This window comes from Lepidochelys kempii, chromosome 10, assembly GCF_965140265.1.
Source record: "Lepidochelys kempii isolate rLepKem1 chromosome 10, rLepKem1.hap2, whole genome shotgun sequence".
Lineage (NCBI taxonomy): Eukaryota > Metazoa > Chordata > Testudines > Cheloniidae > Lepidochelys > Lepidochelys kempii.
Genome location: NC_133265.1, coordinates 57,207,934 through 57,229,158, shown reverse-complemented (window position 1 = coordinate 57,229,158; position 21,225 = coordinate 57,207,934). Strand labels below are relative to the sequence as shown.

The 21,225-nt window shown below is 40.0% G+C and overlaps 1 protein-coding gene across 3 annotated transcripts in view; it reads right to left on the bottom strand.

The window, feature by feature from the left end:
- Positions 1 to 21,225, bottom strand: part of THSD4 (thrombospondin type 1 domain containing 4) — a 622,386-nt gene that overhangs the window by 47,177 nt on the left and 553,984 nt on the right. For all 3 annotated transcript variants that reach the window (XM_073303716.1, XM_073303717.1, XM_073303719.1), the window contains 3 exons: positions 15,191 to 15,320; positions 13,069 to 13,273; positions 10,624 to 10,797 (listed from right to left, as the gene is read on the bottom strand). In XM_073303716.1, the coding sequence (XP_073159817.1) occupies positions 10,624 to 10,797; positions 13,069 to 13,273; positions 15,191 to 15,320 (509 nt within the window). The remainder of the gene's footprint in view (positions 1 to 10,623; positions 10,798 to 13,068; positions 13,274 to 15,190; positions 15,321 to 21,225) is intronic.

Here is a 21,225-nt window from a genome sequence, read left to right as displayed (position 1 = left end):
ATGTTCAAGACCAGTAAGAAGTCAGTATTAACAGGAATAATCCTGGTAAGGGTATAAATCATCTGAAATTGACACAGAATTTTAAAAGCAGCAGATAGCACTAAAACTGCATCTAAAACAATATATAAACAGAAAGTTCAAGGGGTAACATTTTCAAAAGCATCTAAGTCCAGTTGGAATTTAGGCTCATAGGTGAGTTAATTGATTTTGAAAATGAGACTTAAGTACTTTAGAAATTTTTCACCATTATCTTTTCCTTATTAGAAAGACAGGGTGGATGAAGTAGCCAGTTAAACCCTCTCCAGTAACAGCTGTGTGAGGAAAATGGGTGTGTGTGTGTAAGTGGGTTATTGATTGTTGTAATAAGCCATAAACCCATGTGACAAGGTAGATGAGGTAATATCTTTTATTGAACCAACTTTGGTTGGTGAGAGAGACAAATGTTTGAGTTTACGCTGAAGAAGCTTGTCTCTCTCACCGACAGAAGTTGGTCCAATAAAAGATATTACCTCACCCATCTTGTCTCTGTAATATCCTGGGACTGACACAGCTACAACAACTGCATACATAAATCCAGGTTTCCACAGTATGCATCCGATGATGTGAGCTGTAGCTCACGAAAGCTTATGCTCAAATAAATTGGTTAGTCTCTAAGGTACCACAAGTACTCCTTTTCTTTATACATAAATCCAGTGTCTCTATTTAGTCCATTATTTTTAGTGTCTGGCAAAGTAATGAATTTAAGCTCCCAGGTTAATCTTTTGAAGGTGTTTGAGGATGAGCACTGAGAGGTCAGATATAGAGTGATCGCTTTTTGAAAAGTGTTCACCCACAGTGATATGGTGTTTTTGTCTTTTATCATTTTTCTATGTGAGTTCATTCGAGAGTGTAATGATTGTCTCATTTCACCCACACAGTTGTTACTCGGACATTTAGTGCACTGGATGAGATCCTGTTGTGATACACAGGAGTAGGAGCCCATGGATCTTGAAAGGTGTGTTGTGGGGGGTGTTGATCATCGTAGCAATGAAGACATGTCTACAGATATTGCAATTTGTAATATCCATCTTGTAATTAGCAGTGACACTCTGAATACATTTCCCAGATATGAAGAAGAGCTCTGTGTAAGCTTGAAAGCTTGTCTCTCTTACTGACAGAGATTGGTCCAATAAAAGATATTGCCTCACCCCCCTTCTCTCTCTAATATTCTGGGATCAACATAGCTGCAACAACACTTCATACATCTTCTCCTTATCTCAGGGCATGTCTACACTTACCAGGGATAGACGCTGTGGTGATCGATCCACTGGGGGTCAATTTAGCGGGTCTCCCATTGACTCCGGTACTCCACCAGAATGAGAAGCATAAGTTAAGTCAATGGCAGAGTTTCTCCTGTTGACCCAGGGCAGTGTAGACACAGCAGTAAGTCGACCTGAACTATGTTGACTCCAGCTACGTTATTCACGTAGCTGGAGATGCGTAACTTAGATTGACTTAAGCCCGTAGTGTAGACCTGCCTCAGTTCTGCCACTGAGGCTTGAGGATATGTCATTGCACTTTCTCAACCTAATTTTTCAATTGTTGTGACATACTGTTTATTTATGACATTTAACTTTCATAACTAAATGTATGGTCTTTTGATTATAAAGCACAGAACTGGGATTCAAGTGTCCTGAGTTCTTTTTCCAGCTTTGCTCTAGACTCACATTGTCACCCTGTACATAAAACTTATCTTCTGAACTTCAGTTGTTCTGAGCACCTGCAAACCCCTGGAAGTCAGATGCTCAGCGCTTCTGAAACCTTAAGGTTGTCTATGGAAGTACTTCCCTACACAAAATCCACAGTTAACCTGTGGAACTGATTGCCAGAAGATGTTGTGAAGGCCAAAAGTATAACTGGGTTTAAAAAAATTAGATACATTGATGAAAGATAGGTCCACCAATTGCTATTAGTCAAGATGGTCAGGGATGCAATCTATGCTCCAGGTGTCCCTAAACCGCTGACTGCCAGAAGCTGGAACTAGACAATAAGGGATGAATCACTCAATAACTGACCTGTTCTGTTCATTCTCTCTGAAGCGTCTGGAATTGGCCATTGTCAGAGACAGCATACTGGGCTAGATAGACCACTGGTCTGAACCAATATGCCTGTTCTTGTGTGCCTACATTTCCTCATCTGTTAAATGAGTGTATGTGAAGCACCCTAGAATCCCTCCAACGGGAGACGTAAGGTAAGTATTATTATTTCATTTTATTGTAGCACAGTTGAGATTCAAAGCTAGTCTTGCTTTGCTGTTCCCTAATGCACAATGCTGTCTTCTTTCCAGCTTTTATTTTGGCTTCCAAATATCATTAACATTTTAAAAGCTCTTCCCTGTAAATATGTACTAAATATAAAATGAGAAGCAAATGAACAAACGAAAATATTGAGCACACCAGTCAGTTGACAGAGAACACGGGTGATTTTCGCACCATAGTAAAATAGGAGAGTGTGCGTTCCCTGCTTCTCATTCTCCAGTAAACTGAACTATAGATCAGAACCATATGGACCATTAGCAACAACATTTCCAGGCCACATGGATCTCATCTAATTTCTGTCAACCTAGTTTTGTTGATATGTTTGGTAAGGGTCACCAACCTTATACCCTGGCCTAAATTGATTTATGAATTCGAATCCAAATGTGGTGAAACTTTGCAGTTTTAACACAGTATTATTTTGAGCAGGGGCACCATTTGTGGGGGGGAGGGCAGGGGAGAGCTCTAGCCCTCCCCTCCCCCCAAGTTTCATAGGGGAGGTCTACTCACCCTAGCCCCAGATGGAGCTCTTAACTGCAACAGCTTGAGGGTGATATGGGATGAGTTCCAAAGCTGGGAGCAGCATAGCCTTTGAGGAAAGGAGTTTGTTTATAAACAGAGGTAGGGTGATTGAGATAAAAAAAGGCTTACCATTAAAGTAGGTTTCAGAGTGGCAGCCGTGTTAGTCTGTATTCGCAGAAAGAAAAGGAGTACTTGTGGCACCTTAGAGACTAACCAATTTATTTGAGCATTAAAGTAGATTAAGTAGATTAAGGGTCCTTAGATGATCCTGAAGGCACTGCCAGGCACTTCAGTTAAAAGATTGGAAACAAAGGGTAGGCATAAAAGGTGAGAATGGAGAGAGGTACATTGTGGTGTCCCTCAGGGGTCTGTACTGGGACCAGTCCTATTCAACATATTCATAAATGATCTGGAAAAAGGGGTACATAGTGATGTGGTAAATTTTGCATACGATACAAAATTACTCAAGATAGTTAAGTCCAAAGCAGACTGCAAAGAGTTACAAAGGGATCTCACAAAACTGCGTGACTGGGCAACACAATGGCAGAAGAAATTCAGTGTTGATAAATGCAAAGTAACGCACTTGGCAAAATATAAGCCCAACTATACATACAAAATGATGGGGTCTAAATTAGCTGTTACCACTCAAGAAAACAACAGGAGTACTTGTGGCACCTTAGAGACTAACAAATTTATTTGAGCATAAGCTTTCGTGAGCTTTTGCGAATACAGACTAACACGGCTGCTACTCTGAAATCACTCAAGAAAGACATCTTGGAGTCATTGTGGATAGTTCTCTGAAAACAGCTGCTCAATGTGCAGTGGCAATTAAAAAAACTAACAGAACATTGGAAATCATTAGGAAAGGGATAGATAATAAGAGAAAAATATCATATTGCCTCTATACAAATCCACGGTACACCAACATATTGAATAGTGTGTGCACATTTGGTCACCCCGTCTCAAAAAAATATACTGGATTTGGAAAAGGTACAGAAAAGGGCAACAGAAATGATTAGGGGTTACTAACCCCACAGAGTTAGTAATAATGTAAGAATATACATTAAAATTTAAAACCTAACAAGTGTCCCTTAAGCAACTTGCCACAAGATGTCAAAACATGTTGTTATTAGAGCTGAGTGGGTCTAATATTTATTTAATTTTCTTTCTTTTATAAAGGAATTAGATACAGGGCTCCTGTCAGCTAATTGATAAGTTACCTGCCAAAAAACTAGAGTTCTCAAGTGCCTAAGTAGTCTCATGAATCATGGTTAAAGTCCCCCCCAACCAAAATCTGAAATGGTGCCCCTGATTTTGAGCTGTCAGATTCATCGCAAGAGAGACTTGGGAAGATCTACGCAAATTTGTTTCTGCAAACTCATGATAGTAAATTCCCCAAGTTTTACTGAGCTTTTCTGTAAGTGAAAAAAATCTCAGATAATGTAAAGGCAGTCTTTGGAATTTGGAGAGTTAATTAGCCGGTCAATTTTTTTTTCATAGAAAAAGAAACAATGAATGTAGTATGACAAATAGAAACAGATGAAGTTCTTGTTAAATGTTTTGGGCCCAATCCTGCTCCTGTTGACTTTGATGGGAACAATATTTGGTGTTTAACCTACTACTGCTCTCACTTTTCATACTGAAATAAATATCTCAGTGTATTTCAGTTGGAGCTTAGTAGATATCAGAGTCAGGTATCTGACACCTAACTTTAAATTCTTTAAGTATTTACTGGATCATGTCACTCTCTAAACTTGTGGTTGATTGGTTTATTTTTTAAGAGGATGAGTGTGGAAGGTCTGACCACCAGATACAGAAGAAGATACACCATGTGATCCACACTGTGGTCATGCAAACTGTAAGCTTTGCACATGCAATGTATATAAACCCCAAAGTCCATAAGACTCTACATAAGCGCATACACAGGATTCTGTCAATGTTCCTTGAAATAACTATTAAGGTAATGCTCTGATTTTTTTGTGGTTTGGAAATTGTCTGTTATGAGTCTCCTTGATCTGATATGCAGCCTCTCTCTAGTTTCTTTACTTAACAGAGGTTGCTTAATGGTGGTTATTAGACAGCATGTCACTACATCAATTCAAGCTTAGTTTACATATAATGTTAGATTATGACAGAAGGAGCACTACAGAGAACCATGCTTTACTCTTCAAAGATTTGCTTCAGGGAGATTGCTTGGAGCAAGATGGCTTGTTCTAGGAGGGAATCAGAACTCGGTTTTATATAGCGCCTTTCAGACTCTGGGTATACAAAAGCATTTTACCAAGCAGTGTTAGTGCAGTGACTGAAGGTAACAGCAGCTGCCAATATGCTCAATACTATAATAACTAATTCTCTTAGCTGGGTAGCTCATTTTATGGTCTGCTGTAGAATTCTATTATTAAGGCAGAATTTCTAATGGTAATTGATTTCTATTAGTGTGTTCTTGAATAGTTCATACTATAGACGACGAGTAAATTTTTAGAAATATACACTACAGCATGTCATTAGGGCTGAGACCATTACCGAACCTGCATCTCAATTAGGTATATAATTTAATACAATTTTTCATTAATTCTCCTGTTCGTGGATCACAGAGTGCACCCTTCAGATCACCAGAGCCCAGTTCTCTGTCAATGTTGTGGCCTGCCCTATACTATGGCTGAGGTGGGTGAGGTTGGAAGCCATGACATCCCTTCAGCATGTGTGAGGCTGTTCAGGAGGACTTCTCCATCCAGCTATTGTTGGATCAAATGTATGCAGCTGGAGGGCTGATATGCTCGAGGAGGTTTGAAGCACAGTCTGTAAACTGAAGAATGGCCATGCTGCCAGTATTTGCAGTATAGCTGCAGAGCTAATTGAGCATGCTGGGGATTCCATTTTGGGAGGGCTGACCCACATTATCAACAAAATATGGATTCATGAGAAACTACCTGACGACTGGTGCCATGGGATTATTCCCCTATTTTGGAAAGGGTAAGGCAATGCTCTGGTGTGCTCTAATCACCACAGCATCACTCTGCCTTCCTTTCCAAGCAAACTGTTCATGATGATTCTTCTTGAGCGTGTTAAGCACACCATAAGAAATCTACACCATCTACAGAAACTTCCAGTCAGAGTGACTCAAATTATAAATATGTATTGGTATTAAGGACACAAAAATCTTTTTTAAAAAGCGTAATGATGAGTTATTTAAAAATTTTCCTACCCCAAAATTTCCTGTTACTTCAACAAATCATAGAAACATAGAAATGTAGGACTGGAAGGGACCACGATAAGTCGTTTAGTTCAGTCCCCCGCATTGAAGCAGGACTAAGTGTTATCTGGACTATCCATGATGGTGTTTGTCTAAAGCATTTCCCAAACTGTGTTCCACACGATGTGAATAGGTGTTCCGTGAAAGAATCTAGAATTTAATTTTGACTCTTGCACCTGATTTTTTTACTAGTTTATACGCACTTTCCAGTTAGAAATTGTTAGTTCAAGTTATTTTAAATTTGTATTTTTGCTTTGTTTTATAAAATAAAATATATTTGAGCATAAGTAACGCAATTTTTTATTTGAAAACCAAACAACTATAAAATAATATTATAAGTGTCCCGGAATAGGCTACAAAGTGTTCCGTGGCCAAAAAAGTTTGGAAAATGCCTTTTCCTAAAAACCTCGAATGACAGAGATTCCTCAATCCAGTGCTTAACTACCCTTACACTGAGGAAGTTTTTCCTAACATAAATCTCCCTTGCTGCAATTTAAGCCCATTATTTCTTAACCTGTCCTTAGTGGTTATGGAGAAATATGTATCATTCTTCTCTTTATAACAACCTTTTATGTACTTGAAGATTAATGTTCCCCCATAGTCTTCTCTTCTTCAGACTCTCCATTTCCCCCCGTCTTTCCTCATAGGCCATGTTTTCTAGACCTTTAATCATTTTTGTTGCTTTCCTCTGGACTTACTCCAATTTGTCCACATCTTTCTCCAGATGTGGTGCCCAGAACTGGACACAGTACTCCATTTGAGGCCTTATCAGTGCTGAGTAGAGTCACTTCTCATATCTTGCATACAACACTCCTGCTAATCCATCCAGAATGATGGGTTTTTTTGTGTGTTTTATTTTTTTTGCAACAGTGTTACATTGTTGACTCCTATTTATTTTATGAACCACGATAATCCCCAGATCTTTTTTTGAAGTTCTCCTTCCTAGACAGTCATTTCCCATTTTGTTTTTGTGCAGTTGATTATTCCTTCCTAAGTATAGTTCTTTGAATTTGTCCTTATTGAATTCCATCCTGTTTACTTCAGACCATTTCTCCAGTTTGTCAAATCATTTTGAATTCTAACCCTGTCCTCCAAAGAGCTTGCAACTCTATGCCATTGTCCAAATCATTTATGAAGCTATCAAATAGAACCAGGACAGATCCCTGCGGGACCCCATTCAATATGCCCTTGCAGCTTGATTGTGAACCATTGATAACAATTCTCCAAGTATGATTTTCCAACCAGTTATGTACCTGCATTATAGTAAGTTTGTCTAGGCTATATTTCCTTAGTTATCCAGGCTCATTCCCTCTTTGCAGTCTGCCTCCTGCTCTAGCCCTGGCTGGACAGTCAAGCCCCAGTCCCCAAAGACTTCAGTTTCTCTCTCTCCCAGGCATCTAGCTCCTTGTAAATGTAATTTTTGCTTAGGTATTGGACCCCTCCCACTGTAGCAGATAATAATGACTGAGCTGTATTGAGCACCAATGCATACAGGAATTGAAAGCAGAGATGTCAATACCCAGAGAAGTTGCTCCCATAAAAGATTACCTTGGCCACCTTATCTATTCATATGGTGAATATACATCCATATACACTAAGTAACTGCAAAACTTGTTCAGAAAAATAAGGACCAAATCTTCACCTCCTGCTGTAAACACAATTGAACTGAAGCATTTTAAGGTTCCAAAGTTGTGAAAGCTTATAAGTTCTTTCACTTATGGTTTCCAGCCACAAGGGCCACAATACAATGAGAAAGACTGTTCTGTGGTATTTCCAGCTGGGAGTGGAGGTAGACATGTAATAAATCTCATAAAGAAGGTCTGTTCTTGTGAGATTTCTACCACTCTTTTGCAGACTCAGGAGATTTAAATAAGCTTTATTTCAGCCTCTGAACTTTTGGCTGCTTATCTGAACTATTTGTGGGTCACCCACTGCTGATCTACACTTATTGCTGAATTGTGGCTTGGCTTAAAATTTTTTTTTTAAAAGTTGCTTTAGGAAATTAGAGTTAAAGATACAAAGCCTGCAAATCTGGCAGTGCTCATTTCCATATCATTTCAAACTGTCCACCTAAATGCCCTTAAACAGAAACACACCTGATCAAAGGGGAAAGAGGCTGCTGAATCACTAAAGTAGTATTTGACATGCAAAAATAAAATTTTTGGCCAAAGGGACAGATTTGCAGAGCACACAGAGCTCCCATTGATTTCAACAGGAGTTGCTACTGTTCAGCACCTTTGAATATCTTATACAGGTGTCTAAGGCAAGGATCTAATTTGAAAATTTTGGCCTGTATTTTTTTCTGATTCATGTAGAGAAGAATCCTTTTCCTTTTATTCTTTTCACAAATCTAACTAAATGCACTGCTGGCAGAGTTGCTGCTAAATTATGCCAACCACAGTAGCAAACATTTGGAAATCATTAATTAGTTCACTTACTTCCATACGCTGAAAAGGTTACAAGCCCATTATTTATTATCCAACTTTAAAACAGCCACAGTAGAAAAAAAATAAAGTTTTCAACATAAGATATTTCATCTCTAGGCTCTCACTTAACATACATAAATATATACATTAAAATTTAAAAACATGATTCTAGATTCAAAAGCTTTCTCCCAGCATGCAAACTGTTTTTATTTATTTTAATTTTTGAAAATAAACATTTTCAGCTATTTAAAAAGTCACATTTTTAATTTTGCAGAAATGAAAGTGCCATGCTTGGAGAAGAAAAAATAGAGAGTTAGACCCCCAGCTGGTAAAGATGCGCTTCACTGAAGTCAATGCAGCTACAGCAAGTTAAACCAGCTGAGGATCTGGCCCAGCATGTTCTCAAAGGGCTAGTTAAGCTTTTTTATCTTTGAGGATAAACTGCTTTTTTTCTTTCACACACATAAAATATCACTTGAATAACATTTTACAAGGAATCCAGCTCTACACACTAGAAAAACAAACATAGAAAGGCACTTTGTGGTTTATAATACAGCAATAGGATATACCTTAGCTGTTAACTTCTGGGTTAGTCCACGTAAGAATGTACATTAACATTATCCTGAGTGACTAGCAACTTCCTCTAAAAGTTTAAATGTTCTAAGATGCAATGAGACATTCTCCCCCGCAAAAATATGCCTCAAAAGTTAATTGCATTGACGAGGCAGTTAATTAGTCTATGGAGAGACTGGTAAATAATATTGCTGTCAAACGATGACTTCTATAATATTCCATTGAAGCACTATGATTCTCTCTCAACAAATCTATTTGAAAAGAAACGCTCAGCCTGGAGTTTTGTCATTCAGATCCTAGTAAGATTCTGATAATTTTTTCCAATGATGCTTTGAAGACGTGACTCAGGAGTTAGTTTTAATTGAGCACCTCTTCCTACTCTCTGCTAGAAAATGTCTAAAATTTAAGGAGTACTGAACTCTGAAGAGCTGGAAAGCCTCTATGTCATCAAACTGAGTCACAGAGAATCATAAAATGATCCCATCATGGGATTAAAATTTGTAGCATGACACACTAGACTCTGCAATGTTTGCATTCATGTTACTACACTGCCAGAACACATCATCACAGAGAGAAATGAGAAGATCCCGGTGGCTCCGCTAAGTTCATTCAGTACACTCCCATGTTGCCTCAGGCAAATCAGGCTGGTCAGCACTCGACATGACCTCTGAACAAGAACTGTTGGACCGCAAAGTGTCACAGTGGATTGAATATCACTGAGGAGTATATATAAAATCTTACAAGTATTTCCTCTGAACGTGACTATCTGCCTGTGTGTGTAAGGACTGGCCAACGGAGTAAGCTATGCACAATAAACACTGGAGTTTGACTTGTGTATGGATAAGATCTGCTATGCAACCCATAAGAGGGACTAAAATATTTTGTTGGTGTTAGCTATGCCTATCCTGTAAGTCTTAATGAAATAATATGTTACAACTATTAAACAAATTCCCTAGGCTAGATCATCAGATGGTGTAAATCAGCATCTCTCTGTTGACAGCAGTCTGATCCTGCGTATGCAGCATTGGAACAAAACATACATCCAACTTCCCTAAGATGTGGAAACTTTGAGAGAACCTTTCTGGAGCTCCAAGGAGTCATTTCTATGGCTTTGTAGGGGCCAGCTAATATTTTATTGAATGGGCTCAAACCAGAACACCAAATCTGAAACCTCCCTACCCAGAAGAACATTTGGGCAGTATCTGGATCCAAACTGAGGGACTCAGGCCTAACCAAAGCAAAACAAATAAATCTGAACACACCCAATCTTTAGGGAAGTCTAGATTCAGATCAGATTCCAAATCCAGACTTTGCGACTTCAGCCCACACTCTTGTCCTTTTTATCACTTCTTGAACCTAAAACAAGCTCAGGAACCAGTTTATCTTTTCTTTATCTGCACCTGCCTATGTTATAGATTAAAACAATTCAGTAAAAGTACAAGTATCTTTTATGATTGATATTTTATATTCTGTTGCACTTAGGTTAAATTACTCAATTCTTATGTCTCAAAAGGGTGAATGGGACAGTTTACAAGAAAACCGTGGAAAGTCTTACCCTGTCACTCCACTCCGTGAGGAACCAGCTCTTAGCACAGGGCCCCATGTCACAGTTTTCTATGTCATTTGGCCGTAGCTTCATATTACATTCCTCGTCATCAACAATGTCTCCAAGATTGCTTACACACTTTACATCTCGGGTCCTCTGCCCCACTCCACATGGCACCGAACACTGTAATGAAACAGACTTTGCGTCAGCACTACATTCAAGACCTAGCAACTACAGTCCAGGTCTAGCTGGAGATCATCTATCCATTTACCTGCAATCCCATATGTGCAAAAATCTACATGAGCTGAAGAAATACTGGTTGTTCAGGGGAGATATTTCAATAGTTTTATAGATGTGGGTCTCATTCCAATGCATCATGTAGGTGAATTTGGAAAGATAAAAATTAAAAATATAGGGCCAAACACTGCCATGACCATAAAGAACCTAACCACATTGGGACTGGTGTGGTTCTGCTGCACTGGGAAGCCTTGTTACAATGCACAGAAACTAGCCAGCCCTCTGAGGTCCAGAAAGGTTGTCTCAAGGTTTCCACATACTCTGCATGCTTTTGAGCTGCACTCCTGGGCAGGAGATAAAGCAAAGAGTAACTCAAAGGAGCACAGCTGCTCCTGATCCTCAACTGAAAGACACCCCTTCCCTGCTCTTCTCTGGCCTCTCTGTATGGAGTGCTGCTCCATACAGCAGCCAGCAGCATCTTTGCCTGGCGATGTATGCAGCTCAGATCATCAGGGCAAAGAGAGGCAGATAAGGAGTCCTGCCTAAGGAACTCCACGGCCTGTTGTGCCCCCAAACTGAACACCTGGATAGGACCCTGCCCTGCCAGTGCTCCTATTGCTCTATCATCAAATACTATGTGACCATGTAATTAAAGGCTGCATGATAACACATACACACAAGGAGTACAAATTAAGGTTGCACAGGCAGCCTTATATTTGGCATTTCCTAACTTCTGAGTGCTTGAGTTTGCAGACTTAACATTCTCTTAACGTACGATGTTGTTGTTTTTAAATTTAATGATTATACACATGGCTGCAAATGATTAGTGCCAGCAATTGGAACATTCATTTTCCCCATAGGGACACGCTCCTCACTTTCCTATCTAAGCAAATGCGAAAGCCACAAAAGTGTCTAGCAGTAAGAGCATCGCTTATATATGGATTGCGTCTATTTCTCCAATCCCTGACTCCAAGATACTTGCAGAAATTCAGGTTAGGTTCGTGAAACAAGTCAGTAATGTACTAGAGTAACACCAATAATGACGATAATGAGAACACCCAGCTTTTACATAGCTCTTGTCATCCACAGAAATCAAAGCACTTTACAAAGATCAGTATCATGATCCCCATCTTCCGGAGGCACAGAGAGATGAAGTGGCTTGCCCAAGGTCACCCAGCAGTCTGGGAACAGACCCAGAAATGGAACCAGGGTCTTCTGAGTTCCAGTCCAGTACTCTTTCCACTAGGTCACACTGTCTGGAAGCTTCCTTAAATCAGAAGTGCCATCTTTTCTAACCAGAATCAGATCAAAGCATCTGTCATTTATGTTTCTGTGTTGGGAAAAATGGCACTGCACTAAATTCCTTAAGATGCATTTTTAAAATCAGGGAGCTGTCTCCAAAGTGAAAACCTACTTGAACTCCAGTAGGTTAACACAATAAATGCTCTATTTAAACCACAAAGCTTCCAAACTTAAATGCCTCTCTCATTACAGTAGATCCTTTCCTCCTGATGCCAAAGGATTCTTTTTTGGTGGGGGAGAGGGGGGGAGGAAGGAGAATAAATCAATCACCAAATTTTATTTCGATTGCCATTTCATATCATCAGCTAAAATTACTAAAGCAGTATTTGATTTATAATATTTCTTTACTTTGCTTCATACGTATTTAAAAAAACAAAACAAAACCACCCATCCAAGCCTCTAGGTGCCCTTGCATTTAAATATTATTCAAAATACAACTGAATAAAAATAAAAACAAAAAAACCTTAACCAGCTACTGCTTCTTACCACCAAAACAGACAATAATGAACCCTACATAAGAATCACACGCTGGATAATAACATATGCCCCTGAACTATAAAACAAGCCTTTATCAGGTCTTCCCTCGCTAAAAACGCAGATAAATACATTGACCTTGCAAAGCACTCTGAATGATATTTTAATTAACTAAGTATATGTCTACCCTGTCCCTTTTTTCTATTCTCTCTGGTCCTAAACAACAAGTTTTAATTGGTCATAACCACATGGCTTGTTTAAATTGTCTAAGCTCACCTACTACCTATTTTGAAAGCTTTCCCACTTTCCCCTCTGTGGTGTTTAGTCAAAGCCAAATGTAATCCAAATCACATCTGAGTAAAGATCTCTGGAGGAATGTTCCACTCCACCGCGGCTCCCCTGAGGTTTCATACTCCACATGAACCACTCTTTCCCATTTACCGAAGTCCACTCTGTCTGAATTTGCCATTCACTGCAAATCTTCAGCTGGCATGTGCTGGTTGTTTCTGGCTTCTCCAAGTGATGGCATCGGTATTGCTGAACCATCAGCGTACGATTGGCATACACTTGTCGGCACAGGACTTGTCGGTGCTGCATACCAAGGCCACATGTTTTACTGCACTCAGACCACTCCCCTATATCCCAGCTAACAGAGAAAAGAAAAAGGAGAACATAATAATGATCCACTGTTAATAAAGATATTGCCATATTGTAGACATTCATCTCATTTCAATTCTGATTATATGCATTTGGACTAAAATATGTCTTATACTATCATTTAAACCTCTGTTTTGTCTTTTGTTGAATATTGAAATAAATAATATGTATCCTTTATGTAGGGGACCACTGCATACTTACAAAGGGTCTACTTGTAGGGTGAGGAGTTATGCTATTAAATATGTAAGAGTTGCAGAACTGGGTACATAGTGATCAGAGTGTATTTTTAGAAATTGTCTAGCAATATATATTATTTCTGATTACTTTATTAGTACTTTCCAAAACATGTAAAAGCAAGATGCCTGCCCTGAGGAGCTAACAGACTTTCTGGACATGACACAGGGAGAGCCGTAACAAGACAGTTGTTCCGAGGAGGAATGATAGATGGATCATCTAAATGGGCATTAACTTACATATAAAAACAATGAATAGATGCATTTCATTTAAGTGACAATAAGATTCCTTTCCATTAAGATTGCATATATGTATTTGTTTTGTTAATATACATATTTTCATTCTGTGTCATTTTTAGTGTCATGCTCAGGGAGGTTAGTGCATTGCTAGTACAAAAGCCCTTCACACTGTTAACTTTAGACTTGTTGTGGAGAATGAGGGAGACAGCTGTATCATTTATCATCAGCACGGCAGGCATCCCAGTTTACCTGATTGACCGTATTCCGTCTGATTAGACAGAGTTGAATTAAAACTTAAAGCTTGAATTAAAGGTGATTAGGAAGGACAAGCAGGAAACAAAGCTGTGACTAGAGATCAGATATCTCTGGGGAAAGTATTCCAGTAGTCCTTTAGACTAGAGAACATTGGATGGGCTATTACTGGGAAGTGACCACCTGGCTCCAGCCAGGTCACAGTCCTATTTTTCCCAGGCCAGAGGCCCTAAGATCAAAAATGATAGCAAACCTTAAAACTCCCTGCCCGGAGAGGAAGTGTGTGTGTAGAGAAACTGACAGAGAGAGGCAGAGATTGCAGCAGGAGCAATCAGTCAAGACAGAGGCCCCGCAGCGTACACTGAGGCAGTATAGGCTCACCTAAAGCTTATCCCTTGTCTCCAAGCCTAGACAAGACCCTCTGTAGTGTTAACCCTTTTATCTGCTTGCTATATATCCTTGGGTGAATACACAGTGTGCTGTTTGGAAGGAGCTGTTCTGAGTTACCTTAATCAGCTGCTGATCACAGGCTCCCAGAAGGAAATGTCTTGCAGGTACCTGTACATTTGGGCCTGTCGTATCAACATGGTTAGAAGCTGGGGGGCTCAGTGGTAGAATGGGGTGGGGTTGCACCCAGAGAGGTGAAGGCAGCAGAACCTGTCACCAGGGTGCACTCGTGAGGGACTGCAAAGGAATATAATGTAGAAAGCACCACTCGCCCGGTACAAATGGGAACCTAACCTGTTGATTCAGTCTAAAGTGGTGTAAACCGTGGAGTTCTGCTCTAGGAGAAGTGCAGGTAGAGGCTTCTCTCTTGGAAAGAGCACCAAGGGAGAGACTAGGGGAGAGACTGCAGGGGCAGTGCACCCTCAACCATCATACCTGTTGAGGAATGGCTGCATTTAACCCAGAGTAAATGACTGCCAATCTCTCCTAACTCCCTTATCTCACATGGGATAACAGTGCTGTAATGGAGGATAAGGTGCTATGGCTGCCACTTCATATAAAGAAATAAAAACCACCTCTGACAGGGGAACCCATCAACTGCACTCCATGTCACAAGTGGAAAATACTTGAGATGTTCACCCTAGAGTCCTATTTAAACAGCTACCCTCCTTTGTGCAAAGCTTCAGTGACACTGCTGCTTTCATTTCCCAGTGTATTTTCTGGCACTATCTTACAAGGCTGGGCACGGGAAGATGTTACAGGCTTCTTCTTCTGGAGTGGGCTTGGTGCTGGTGTCACAATAGCTCTCAGACACCTCCTCATGAGAGATTCTATTTACACAGCGGAAGATTGGGTATCGCAACCCTGAAATGGCAAAAAACAACAACAACAAAAAAACAAAAAACAAACCAATAATAAGTAGTGCAGATAAAAAGAAAACATTCAACATACACATGACTTAGCTACAGCAACAGGATCTGGTGCAGAAAACCTAAACACAAGAGAGCAACAGGATAAGGAAAATGGTCCTTATCACAAGCATTGCAAGAGAGGCTGAGAAAATGTTGTGGTTTTGCTCCATTAAATGTTTATGGGGAGAACTGTGCCTAGCTTCAGCCTGCAGTTGATTGCATTTTTTAAATCTAGCAGCCTGAACACAGGACTGGGAGCAGGAACTTGTGTGCACTAATCCAGCCTCTGAGTCAGATTCCTTTTCTTTTTGCTTTTGGGCAAGTGACTTACCCTCCCTACTTTAGGATTATCATCTGGTCAATAAGGATATAAAAATAATACCTACCTCATTGGAGTGTTTTGAGGCTTCATGAATTAATGCTTTAGGGATGACAAATGCTGGATAGATGTTAAGTATTATTATTTCTCTCCTTTTTTAACTGCTCAGTCTCTTTAGCTAAGTTTTGCACTTAGACAGAAAGACAGTGATTTCCTTTGCTTGTGTAACCTGTCTCTCATGATGGTGACAAATTCAGACCAAGATGCTAAGTGTGTCACTTCCATTATTCTGGTACAGAGAGAATTTTCACCAATTCCAGCAGCTCAGTGAGTCATGCAGCACTAGTTCTCAGGTCAAAGAAGAGTTTGTACAAACTCCCTCAAAGCCCACACAGTTTTTTCTCATTCCTGCTACTCTATTCCAAAGAAGATCCATGCCAAACTTCTCCATCCCTGCCTGTACCCAATTTATTCTAATTCTTCTCGGGAGCTACACTAAATTGGCTGAGTATGAGCCCTGTGAAAATGAGGCCATTTTCAGTTATCTCAAGTTGGGCATCACACGGTGAAGCACCCCAAATCATTAGCAACTTTTGAATACTGAGGCCCAGTTAGTGTGGAGACTGAGGGGTGGGCAAAAAAAGAAATAATGGAGTATGAAAATAAACTCTGATCTGAAAGGGAAAGATCCTGCTTACATTAGAGGTAAGTGTGTTTATACCCCAAAATGAACTGACCACAAACAAAACACATAATTCAAACAGCAATGCAGATAAATCGTTTGCCCTTCTTTCCACACACATATCCTGATATGCTGTCCCTATCTTAGTAACTCTCTTCCCCAAATTTAGGGTCTGATCCTGTTTCGATTGAAAACAATGGAAGTTTTGCCATGAGCCTATGTGACAGCTGGGGTAGACCTTTGTTTCTGGGGTAAAATTATACTGACTCACATTTATGTTAACAGTTGCTGTGTTTGAGAATTTAGGGAAGAATAGTATACAACCTGAAGAGAAGAGAATACAAATGTCTGTAGAGTCCTCAGTTTGTTATCAGACACACAGACAACTATCAGATAATGTTTATGCTTCAGCAAGCAGACTTTTGTTGCAGCTTTCCAGAGGTCACATTGCACATCTCCCACCCTTACCCAACACCAGTCATTCTTCATGATGTATCAGGTTTCTTGAAGGCACAGTCCTCTACAAGGTCAGTCTAGACCAGAGGTTCTCAAACTGTGGTCTGCGAGTTCCATTGAGGTGGTCCGCAGATAGTTCCTCTAAGGTGGGTGCCTGGGCGGCCGCACAGGAGAGAATGAAGGGCCACCCACCTAATTAGTTGAGCTGCGCAAGCATGGCTCCATTAATTAGGTGCCTGGACCTTGGAGATATGTAAGGCGAGGTGGTGGCCTTGAGGGGAATAGGGGGTAGCTGGGAGGGGGCAGTGGGGTGAGAAGAGGGGGTGGAGGGCATTTAGGATATGTGGGGCTGTGGTGGCCAGAGAAAGAGGCGATTTTCCCCAGCTCCAGGGCTGCAGCTGCCAGGGAGAGATGGCCCTCCTTCCCAGCCTCAGCTCTGTGGCTGCTGTGGTGAGGGAGAGAGGGAGAGACCCCCTCCTTCTCAGCCCCAGCTCAGGGACTGCCGCAGCGGGGGAGAGAGGGCACATCCATCGCATTAGAAAGGTAAGACTACTGATAGGAAAATATGAGTTGTGCGCTATTATTTGTAGAACAAAAAAATCGTTAATTATTATGAAGGTTTTTTTATATATAGTGCTTTTATCCAAAGCACTTTACAATAGTTAGCTAATGGGTACAAACAACAGTTGGAAAGATCATTAAGTGGTCCGCCGAGACCCTCAGCAATTTTCAAGCGGTCTGCGGAAAAAAAAAAGTTTGAGAACCACTGGTCTAGACCAAACACCAAGAGGATTTACATCCTCAGAGTAAAGAGAAGCAAATCCTTACAAGAGAGATGTGAGAAAGTAGGGCACAAGATGTTAGAGTTGCAGCTTAATTCCTTCCTTCCATCACCAAATATGCTTGCCTCTACTTTCGAACCAAACTATGGGCCCACAGTGCAGCAACCTGCATGGAATTTAGAGGGAGGAGCCCAGGTTGCAGGTGGCACCAGAAAGCCAGCCTGTGTGCAAATGGCTAGAATGCTAGCTGCACCTCTGTAAATAGTTCTCTTAACAAAGAGCTGTTTATTGTAGAAACATAGAGTCCTCTCCTGTTGTTACCCAGCATGTAACATATGAAACACACATATGTGCAGAGTTCAAAGCTGTATGACTCACTGTAAAAGTCCAAACGAGTCACATGGCTAAAAGCCTGCACAACTCTGAAACTGGATAATTTGCTGACAACATGCAGCTGTCTCTTTTCTTTTGGTGTATGTGGCAGGGAGGAGTGAACAAAAGGGTAATACTGTAATAGCAACAGCCTGAATATCTTGGCTAATGTGGCATAAGTTAGATGCTAAGAGTCCATCGATACTGCAACTGGCTTACATGATAGCTGACAATGCAGATCTTATGCCATTGGACCGAATGCTTAGTCTGCTCCAGCTCCTTCTATATCTAATTATACACTTGAATCTGCAGTCTAAGTCTAGCATCTGTTGTTAACTAGCCCCACATTCCTACCTCCTAGTGTTCTAAATCTCAATTTTAATGGTAACTTTTGGTGATTACTTAAAAGTTTTTAACTGTGTAACAGATTTTCTGCAGACTCCTGCATCTCATCCCGTATTTACAAAACTTACATTTTTCTTCATCTAACTGGGAGGTTAGCTGCGAGAGAGAGAGAGCGAGAGCATGCACAGTACATTCAGATGGCAACTTGTTTTAATTGATCTTGCACTAAAGTTTTGTAATAGCTTTAACTCACGCCCATGGTTTAAATACAATAAGTGTGGTTCTGATTAATGATAACTGTTGGCTGACATACAGCAAAATATGGCATTTGTAATAAAGGAAATTAAAAGCTTACACATCTGCCAAATTTAAATTCATTCAGCAATATATTTAAATGAGAAGTTTTGCATCTGAAATGCTAATTTACAATAAAATTGTATACAGAGCCATCTTCATTCTTCCAGTTCTAGTAGAAAGTAGGTAATTTAGCAATCAGCAGGGTGCTTTACTCATTAGCTTTCTTTACAAATTTGCTTTTTAAATGAAGAACATGCTGCACACTACAGTATCACTGTTAATAAATTTCGTATTCAGACCGGTCTCTCTGTAATGTGTTTCCATTTACAGCTAAGCTACAGTCTGTGTTGGAGGACAGGGGAACAGGAAAGAGGGTTTGCTCTCAGGAGGAGTTTCTGTGGTTCCTGGAGTGTATAAACTTCAGTGGCATATGATCTCATCTATTTCTGGCTGATGCACAGGGTTGGTGCCATAGAAATACCCTCCCTACTCTGTTTGGGGAAGTTAGCAGTTTCCACAGGCATGGCCCTGGTACTAGAAAACTACACCCTCAGCCTGATCAGGTGGAACTTTAGGACAAGAGCTGGTTGATATTTTTCATCTGAAAAATAATTTAAAAGAAAGATAAATGGCCTTTTTTCAAAATCAAAAACTTCAGTGAAAAGTACATCCAATATTTCCAGTTTTTAATGAAAAATCAATCATTTCCTTCTCCTTTTTCCTTGATCTCATTCTGCCATGGAATGAAAGAGAATAAATGATGTCTAGGGGCGTTTCTTCTTTTCTTTCCTCCTTTTGATAGTTAATAACTTCCCAAAGTTGAAGAAGTTATGAAAAATTACAGAGTAGCAAAAGAAGAAACGAAAAAATGAAAAAGTGAAGGAAACAATGGACATCAATTTTTTTTGCAGTTTCAAAAAAGGCAAAAGTGGAAAAAACTAAAATTTCAAAATTTCAAAAATTATCAAAAAAAATTTCAGAATGTTTTTAAGAAAGAAAAAAAACCCATTCCTTTACAAATTCTGCAAAATGGAAACAAATTCAAAATTTCAACTTTGTTTCAACGAATTGTTTTGCCTCACTTTACCATTTCTCTTTGGGAGAGAGCAAAGAGCCTGTTGGACCTCAATTGCCTTAGAGGATTACATGGGCAGAGGTAGTCAACCAAGTAACTCAGGACTAGATTTGTAAAAAATTGTTCATACTATCAGCAAATCATAGTACTCCCAGTACAGTATACTGCTCCAAATTAAATTTGGTAGAGTCTGGGATACAAGGTTGACCCCAGGTCCCACTCAGAACCTAGGGGAGGAATATTTATTTCAGACATTCCTCCTCTCTAATTTCAGGGTGTAAGTCTCAGTTCCATAACATGCTGAAAGCTTTCCTGTGATATTATATTGTTCTAGTGTTCTGCTGTTAAATCGGCATTCAGATTTTATAGCTGCTTCCCACTGACTGCCAGATATTTAAAAACAGCAAAATTCTGATCATAGGGATTACAAAGGAAAGTTTCCAACATTCTTCCTATAAAATGACTGAAACCCCTCAAAACCCTTACAGATGTGTGCACCTGCATTTGATGCAGAATTTCTTGATCTGAGTACTCAAATGCACAATTCCTTTGCACAGAAACTTCAGCTTCCACCTTCTGAAAATATGATGGTCCCAATCCTCAGCTGGTGATCCTCACTGATTGAAAGAGAGTTTATGTCTATTTACAGTAGCTGAGGATCCTGTCCACATACCCTAATCTAAAAGCCATTTCCCAGGGCCAAGCAAAATAATTCTGGTTTACGTTCACTGCCCTCCCCCACAACGTGTCAGACTCACAAGAGTCCTGATTTTAGTACTGTAACATTTCTGACATAATTTCCGCAAGTAGGGCAGATTTCCCAATTCATTGTCTTGGACTAGCAGGGAATAACAATAAAAAAAGAGAACATCCATGTAGTGTGCTTAACTACCAGCTCTCCTGTCAGAGATATAATTTGAATTCATTATGATGATGATGTGCATAAGGATCAGCACAGCATTAAGATTTCATGCACTAGCTCAGTTTCATATCTTGAAGCAAGGAGAGAGCCCTAAAGAAAATTAACTACAATTTTTCCCCAGAGGAAATAGGTTTGCAGAGCAGTCACATCTCTCTAACAGTTCAGTATTTCCAGTAACAGAATACGCTATCAACTCCCTTTACATCACCACCTTTAATTGCTTTCCCTCACCTCAGGAATATGCTGACTGCCACAAAGATATTACCTTTCCTCTATGTCCAGAGTTAAATTTTCCTTTATTCTAGCTCAACAGAACCACAATTTTCCCAGCAGCTTAACAAGTTATATGGAACGCGTAGAGCTGTGTTTTGTTAGCTATACCAGTAGTCCTGTCATACACCTCACTGGCCCAGCTCTCTGAGAGAGCCCCTCCATTTTAAAGTAAGATCAGCCAGGAGGTATGTGTTGACAATACCTGGAGTTAAGTGTGCCTGGTGCCACGACTTCTCAGGTGAGCTTCCCCACCAGTAGAATTTACTCCCGTCAGAGGTCTGCTAGAGCAGGCGTCAGAGCATGGTGAAAGACACTTTCACTTGGTTTAGATTATA